The sequence below is a fragment of the Phragmites australis genome, chromosome 15 (assembly GCF_958298935.1).
Source record: "Phragmites australis chromosome 15, lpPhrAust1.1, whole genome shotgun sequence".
In the NCBI taxonomy this organism is placed as follows: Eukaryota; Viridiplantae; Streptophyta; class Magnoliopsida; order Poales; family Poaceae; genus Phragmites; species Phragmites australis.
This window is the reverse complement of record NC_084935.1, coordinates 12,824,640-12,832,374: the sequence shown is the minus strand read 5'-3', so window position 1 is coordinate 12,832,374 and position 7,735 is coordinate 12,824,640. Positions and strand designations below refer to the sequence as shown.

The 7,735-nt window shown below is 41.5% G+C and overlaps 2 protein-coding genes across 2 annotated transcripts; both read right to left on the bottom strand.

Annotated features, from left to right (window-relative positions):
* Positions 1-670: 670 nt before the first annotated feature.
* LOC133893700 (DNA (cytosine-5)-methyltransferase DRM2-like) lies at positions 671-3,070 on the bottom strand. Its single transcript, XM_062334791.1, has 3 exons — positions 2,474-3,070; positions 1,870-2,176; positions 671-1,113 (listed from the first exon to the last, which is right to left on the bottom strand). The coding sequence occupies exons 1-3, from the start codon at positions 2,538-2,540 to the stop codon at positions 1,056-1,058; spliced, it is 432 nt and encodes a 143-aa protein (XP_062190775.1). The 5' UTR covers positions 2,541-3,070; the 3' UTR covers positions 671-1,055.
* Positions 3,071-3,150: 80 nt separating this feature from the next.
* On the bottom strand, positions 3,151-6,372 carry LOC133893698 (pentatricopeptide repeat-containing protein At1g73710). Its single transcript, XM_062334790.1, has one exon. The coding sequence runs from the start codon at positions 6,350-6,352 to the stop codon at positions 3,677-3,679; it is 2,676 nt and encodes an 891-aa protein (XP_062190774.1). The 5' UTR covers positions 6,353-6,372; the 3' UTR covers positions 3,151-3,676.
* Positions 6,373-7,735: the final 1,363 nt, after the last annotated feature.

Genomic DNA, 7,735 nt, shown 5'->3' with positions numbered 1-7,735 from the left:
ACAAATTCTCCCAACGACTAGTTTTTAGGATTGGCTATATATACACCCCCATCAACCCAGACATTTGAGGTTGTTGGAGCTCAATGGAGTGTAGCCACATATATATGGAGTTCCTTAGCCCTAAAGTTGAAGGTGTTAAATATTAAGGCAATTAGCACAACATTAAGGAGTAAGGACTTGATTAGGTCTAGTTTTCTAGAGTTAGATCAATTTAGTGATCCACACTTGTTACTCTTGGTGCTTGCTGGCACCTAGCTATAGACGGCTTAACGGCGATGAGTCTTGTGAGACCCTCCAAGGAGAGATTGTGGAGTGGCCAAAAGCGGTGAAGCACCATCTTAGTGGATTCGGCTATGGTGGCTTGGTGGAGATGGTTTGATCGTGCACCCACCAACACCGGCCGAGAAGAGAGTCTCTTGCGCGGGAGCTTCAACAAGGACTAGTAGAGAGTTGTCATGCCGAATTTGCATTCTATGCAGCCTATATTATGCATTTACTTATTACACTTACATTTCCGTATTTACTTTTTCTAGAATTGATATGTGTAATTTGTAAAATTATAACTTATGGTGCAAAACTTTATTGCAATACAGTAAAAACATTAGAAAAACCTATAATACATAGAATTGATATGTTTTCAGCTTGGCTGTATGCACTTGGGCCTTTGGGCGAGGCAAGCCGCTGTCAGTCAAAAAGTAATCGCGCAGCATGGCACCGCAGCTTGCATAGACTATTTCCTTTCCCCTCTTCTCTCAGCACAGCACTAATCCCACTGGCAATGGGAATCGATAATGCATGTACTCAGAGACTGCCCAGAAGATTCTGACACACATTCAAATCTGAATGAGCAATTACCACCAATGCTCAGATGCGCCCCGCGTCACAATGCATGCATCATCCTGTGGTTCATGCTTCCAAATTTGAACGGCGTGTTCCTATCAGAGATTAAGAACGTTCGTAGAGCCCTCCACTGACTTGTTTAGGAGTTCGTATTCCAAACGGTGCCAAAAAGAAACAACGGACTTTGAACTTAACCCTTGCAATGACTGCATTGATCAGGAGATCTGCAGCTCTTGTGTACAGCAGTCGCTCGATACGAAGAAAGGCACGTCACTGCACAGAATAAGGTGTTAATTAACGGCAATCGGTATGAAACTGAAAAGCATGCTTCTGTATTGGCAAGTGCATATCCTACATAAAGCAAGATAAAAAAAGATTATTGCTTAGCTGAGGTGTGCCTCATCCTGAGAAGCAAGATATATATAAAAAAGGAAAAATTACTTAGCGTGCTTGATTTTCCAAGATTATTGCTTACATTAATTCAGCTCATCAATACAGTTTTCCATTTTTTTTCTACGTGAATTGCGTCATTGTCCTAATTTCTTAATAATAGCAGGTTGTCATGTAACAGAAATACGCATTAGCATAAGCTGCTGATATTTATGCAACCTTCCATCTTACTTGGAAACAGCAAGATAAGATCAAACTGGTGTAATTCTAGCATTTTTTGTGTTACAATATACTGACGAAAATATACAATTTTCTAGCTTCATGATGTTGCTAACATGGTCTTTTTTATGTATCTGGTTATCTCATATGTGAAAACCATATTTGCGCACTGTCATCATGTGTTTCTACATTATTCACTTCATACATATGTGAATTGACACGCTGCATGCATTTAGCTGTAACTGTAGATAATTATAGTCTAATAGTGCATAAGTTACTTCGGTGCCAGTTAAGCATATTTACCTCACCATCCTGGTAGCAGTGGATGATGAAACTGTTAAGGTAGTGCCAACTAATTAGCGTGAAGAAACAGCTGGTTCTCAACTCCAGAATACAGGTTTCAGGGATATGGCCCTTTACCTGATCATTTCGCCTTTCCACCGAGAAATGTAGTCAATAGTCATGACGTATGCAATTGTGTCCACTTGGAATGAATTGCCTAGAGATCTGTATCTCTCTGTCCGGCTGATTCCCCAAGTGTGTTCTTTCGGGTATCCAAGTAGGAATTCCATCTCGTCGGGCTCCAGTGGAGCAACCATGTTTAGAACAACCCACACGAGGCTCCACTTCCTGCACTCATCCAGATGTGGATCTTCAGTGTTTGCAATAGCATAGCGAACCCGTTCTGTCAACTTCTCTAAATGTTTCTGATAGTCAGTGCATTCCCCTATAAATGGCACAATTAAAACTGTTGATCCATTTTTCTATAGTTTCAGCAGAATGACATGTGCCTATATGATTCAGAATGAATAGTTTATCCTTACTAGTTCGTTTTATATTTGGAAATTAAAGTATTATGTTCACAACTAACTAAAAGTTTACTTTAACTATACTTCTGTACTAAAAGTTTACTTTAACTATACTTCTGTACTAAAAGTTTACTTTAACTATACTTCTGTACTACTGTCTACAAAATAAATAATCCAACCTAAACCACAAATATAGTAAGGAGATGTAAACATACATATCACTGCAAATGGCATATGGAACAGGCATTGTAAGAAAATTGGGAATATGTTGGAACTTTGCATGCAACTTCTTGTAAATCCAGAGGGATGTCGCCTATACTATTATGCTTTGGTGTCCATGGCTTGGTCTAGTGTCAAGATGCCAAAGATGGTACCCGCTGGAAATGCTTTTTCACTATGTGAGATGGATGCATTCATGTTCTGCTGTGCTATCACAAAGAAGCAAACAATAATCAGAATAATTGTTGACAAGAATAATGATATTGTTACTGATAAAGATTTACTAACCCCAATTCTAGCTCCAGAAATCAACTAACTCCAAAATACTCCTAAAAACTGCCAGAATATCACACATTGAATCCAGCATGTAGATAGCCACAGTATTTTTTTTCTTTTGGCAACTGCCAACACTTCGCTGGGTCAACAAGCCCGCTTGGTGCATATATAGAAAGGTCTCATGTCACATGCTCACTGGATGATAACAGGAGCTGATCAAAATAGTTCTGTTAGCATTACTTAAAAAAAGATGCGAGCATGGCCCCCTTCCATCAACTGTAGGATTATGTACGAAGTCTATGGAGTAAAGAACTGAAGCTTTTAAAGGAGCAATTAAAAAAATGACCCCCACAAACAATAGAGTTTGGATCCATCATTACAGCATACACTCAAATACTCAATAGTCAATAGAATGCCATTATGATTGTAACTCCAGAAAAAAAAACAGATCAACAAGTGATTACAGTAATATCTACTACTGGACCAATTACTACAAGAAATTAACCAGAAAAGCAGAAACTGGGATCAGACACCAAGCAGGAACTGTATTGGTATCACTTAGAAAGAAAAACGGTGGCTCAAACTCAGTTATGAAGCTTGTGCTGTATAATATTTTTTCCTATCTATTGGTATCTAGGCCTTTGACAAACCAACGAGCTATAACTGGTACATCAGAATATTAAAAGAAAAACATTGACAACAATAAGCATTTGAGATGGCAAGAACTATATGGGTTAGTAAGTAGACACACGCACTAATGTTTCCAATCTATCTGGCTTCTATATCTTCGAGCACACCTGACTCACTTCTGATCACCACACACGCTAGCTTCAGTTTCAGGTCCTACGACTAAATCAAACTCTCCTTGTGAGTTATAAGCTGATTTTCGGTACATATAATTTCTTGACTAACTGAATGCAACATTATTTTTTTCCAGTTTCTATGTAGGCAACCAGTGCATTATTTGAATGTATACTAAGCTTATCATTTCTGTATTCAAGAAGGCCATTTGTCCTTAGGCCTTCTGACATTCCAGATTTCCCATAGCAAGTTGTCAAATGGATGCAAGTAACTGTATCCGGTTTGAGCCCCAAATCATGCATCCGCGTGAACAAACTGAAGGCTTTTTCTACCTTCCTGCATGAAGCGTAGACCTTGAAGCAAATATTGTATGCACATGGATCAACTGTCCACTCAGGCCTTAACAATTGTTCACAAATTTCTAACGCAGCAGCATGAATGCCTGCTGTGGAGAACAACAATGCAACAATAGCTTGCTTGGCAGAATTCCTCCCATCATTATATGCTGATTCTAGCTGTAAAACTTCTTCGGTTGAAACATAGCCTTTATTCAGTAAAGAAAATATCATTCCAAACGTTGAGGCATCTGGTGGAATGTTAGCTGCCACCATTTGCTGAACTAACTCAGCACAATGTCTAAGGTTGCCCCTGGCCACATAACAAGCCATAACAGCATTGTATGAAGCACAATCAGATAGTAAGCCTGACTTCTGTAATTCATGAGCAATCTTAATGGACTCGCCAAGCAAGCCCATGCCCTTGTAGAGGTATATCATGGTACTGTATGAAACATCATCAGCATGACTATTTTTCCTCAGTTTGTCAAAGATTTCTGTAGCTTCAGTGACCATTCCAAGATTTGCATAAAGGTTTAGCATGGCATTAGAGGCAATGATGTCAGGGCCACCATCCATGTTCTTCATCCTTGAATACAAGACCTGTGCTTCCTTCCAGCAATTAGCTTTGCTGTAGGCTTTGATAAGTGAAGTTAAAATAACCTGGTTTGGAGATATTCCAGATTCTTCCAACAAGTTACTATAGTGCAGCGCTGCATTTACATTTCCTATCTCCGCAAACATATCAATCAATAGTCCATAAACAACAATATTTGGCTCAACACCTGAGGCCTTCATTTCACTGAACAGATCTATGGCCTCTGGTACCAAGTAATGGCGGGAATAACTTCTAGTAACAGCACAGTATGTCTCACACTTTGGCTTAAATCCTGCATTTTTCATTTCATCTAATAGCTTCTTAGCTATCTGTGGAAATCCACCAACAGAGAACATTTGAATCAAGGAATTATATGTGCAACTATCTGGTGAAACACCGGATTCCTTCATGCTCTCAAGCAGAGAAGAGACTCTATCATATTGCTTTGCCTGACCATAAGCCTTTACCATCACATTATATTCCACTATGTCCTTATTCCCAACTCCTCTTTCAGAGTAAAAAATATGCTCCGCTTCTTCCCACAGGCCCTTCTCAGCAAAAGCATCCATGATAGCGGCAACGTTCTTGGATGAAACCCCTTTAACTCTGCAATGCCTCTCAAAGAATGTATTTGCCTCATTGAGCAATCCTAGATCAACGTACATCTTCATGACAATAGGCAGTGACTGCTCATGAACAAAACTGTCATTATTCAGAATCCATTCGACCACATCTTCTGCTTCCCGCACCATCTTTCTCTCACATAGCGCTTGCAGCACAATCCTATAGCTCACAGGATCCGCATGTAACCCTTCCTTCCCAATTTGATGGTAGTACTTCAGAACTCCCTCTGAATCCCCTCTCGATGCAAACACAGTCATCATCACGTTGTATGTTTTAGTGTCAGGTTTGATGCCCCTAACTACCATGCTACCAAACAGCGCCTCTGCCTGTGCCATATTGCCAGATAACCCAAATACGTTGATCAATGTATTGAATGTATACGTGTCTGCCATAATCCCATGAGCTGGCATATCCATAAACATGTCCAGGGCGTCTTTCAGCTGGCCAGCCTTCCCATAAAGATCAATCATCGTGTTATATGTCGCCACGAGCTTCAGCTTCCTAGTACCTCCAACAACGCCCGGTACACCAGCAGCATCAACAACTTTGTCATCACAAATTTCATCAAGCAAGAACCGCATCGGGCCATCGAGATCAACCATGCTGCAGTCAAGATCAAGGAAGTCAACCTCGAACTTGCCGTCGCACCAATTGCGGAAGAGAGCGAGCGCGTCCGCGTAGCGGCCCTCGTCCTTGAGGACACGGACGAAGGTGTTCATGGACACCTCGTCGGGCGCGACGCCCCGGGCGCGCATGTGTCGGAGCAGCAGGAGGGCTTCCCGCACCAACCCGGCCTTGGCGAGCGCGTCGGCGAGGGCAGCGTAGGCCGGGTTGGAGGGCGGGAGAACCATCCCGAGCCAGGCGCGTCGGAGCTCGGCCCAGCGTTGCGCGCGGGCGAGGTGGCGTAGGAGGACGGCGTAGTGGACGGGGTTGGGAGCGTATCCGGGGAGCGCGCGCAGGCGGTCGAAGAGGTCCCGGGCGCAGCGCCAGTGGCGCTGACGCGATAGGAGGGAGGTCTGCTCGCGCGGGGACATGGCGGATAGGACCTCGTCGGAAGGGTGGAGAGGGGTGACGGGGGTTGCGGTGGGGAAGGGGGAGTGGTTGTTGGAGGAGGAGGAGAGGGGAGGTGGCGGGGGAAGTCGGGGGAGGTGGAGATGGGAGCCGGCGGTGGGGGGAGAGGGGAGTGGGATGGAGCGGGCGCCGGCGCCGGCGGCCGGGGGGCAGGGGCGAACGGAAGTCATGGCTGTGGAAGGAGACAAGTGACGAGGGGTTTTAAGGCGAGTGGGGGCCACTGCTCAGAGGAAGACGCAGAGGAGCGTGCTCGGACTTGTCGGCGAATGGCTGATCGATCTGGGCCAGATGGGCCAAAGTCAGGCCCAGCCCTTGATCAGTGATCTCTCAGAAACTAGGGGAGTTTTTTTTATTTTTATATTTTTTCATTAAAAATTTAAATAAATAAATTTCTCGTGAAAAAAATTACAAAACTAAACGCCTACCTTCCTCTCATAAAATGGTTAGACTCTTACCACTCCTGAAAAAATAATAAGTAGTCCCATAAACTCTTACCGACTTTTCATGGACGGTAAGCTTACAGCCCTATGAAAGAGCGATAAGCCCAGTACATAAACAGTAAATCTCGGCAAACAGTACTCTAAAGTTCAATTTCTCTTCCTATCTTCTCTATTCAAAGCAGTAATGTTTTATTACTCTAAAAATCTTAAAACTTTTTGTACGTGTTACATAGTCCATGTGCAACTCATTTTAATTGAATTCACCCAAAAATCCTGTGTAAAATTTAAACTAAAATTTTCAAAAAAGTTTCTTTTTTAACTTCTAGCAATTATTAGTGCCTCAAATAAATTTCTAAAAAACTGGTAAAATTCACTAATATTCTTCTTATGTGATGTGATAATTTCTAAAATTATTTTTAGCACTAGGTTTATATATGTTTGAATTCAAATTAAGTTAAAAGAAGAATATCACATGAAATTATAAAAATACATATAAATGGTGTATTACAAAGGAATCCACTTTTTTACCATATAATCTAGGGCTGAAAATAATTTAAAAATTATCACATCACATAAAAAGAATATTAGTGAATTTTACCAGATTTTTAGAAATTTATTTGAGCCCTAACAGTTGATAGAAGTTATAAAAGTAGTCTTTTTTTGGAGAATTTTTGTTTAAATTCTACACTAGATTTTTGGGTGAATTCAATTAAAATGTGTTGCACATGAATTATGGAACACGTACAAAAAGTTTTAGAGTTTTTGGAGCAACAGAACATCACTGTTTTGAATAGAGAAGGTAGTAGGGGAAATTGAACTTCAGAGTACTGTTCACCGAGATTTACTGTTTATGTACCTCCTTCTTAGGGCTGTAAGCCTACTCGTCTCGTAAAAAAGCGGTAAGAGTCTGTGGAACTACTTACCGTCTTCTCAGGGGACGGTAAGAGTCTAACCACCCTATAAGAAGATGGTAGGTGTCTAGTTTTGCAAAAAAAATTACGAGAAACCTATTTATTTAAATTTTTAATCGAAAAAATATAAAAATAAAAAAAACTCAAAACTAGAGAGGAGCCGTCGCCATCGCCTCCAAGCACCTCCGACCGCCCCGACCAG

Bases quoted from the DNA above. Each gene is read 5' to 3' on its own strand.
- LOC133893700 (XM_062334791.1), bottom strand. From the start codon at position 2,540: ATGCAAAGTTCCAACATATTCCCAATTTTCTTACAATGCCTGTTCCAT. The intron at 2,177-2,473 runs GTATGTTTACAT...TGCCATTTATAG, and splicing joins TATGCCATTTGCAGTGATAT to GGGAATGCACTGACTATCAG. The intron at 1,114-1,869 runs GTAAAGGGCCAT...TATTCTGTGCAG, and splicing joins TGGAAAGGCGAAATGATCAG to TGACGTGCCTTTCTTCGTAT.
- LOC133893698 (XM_062334790.1), bottom strand. From the start codon at position 6,352: ATGACTTCCGTTCGCCCCTGCCCCCCGGCCGCCGGCGCCGGCGCCCGC.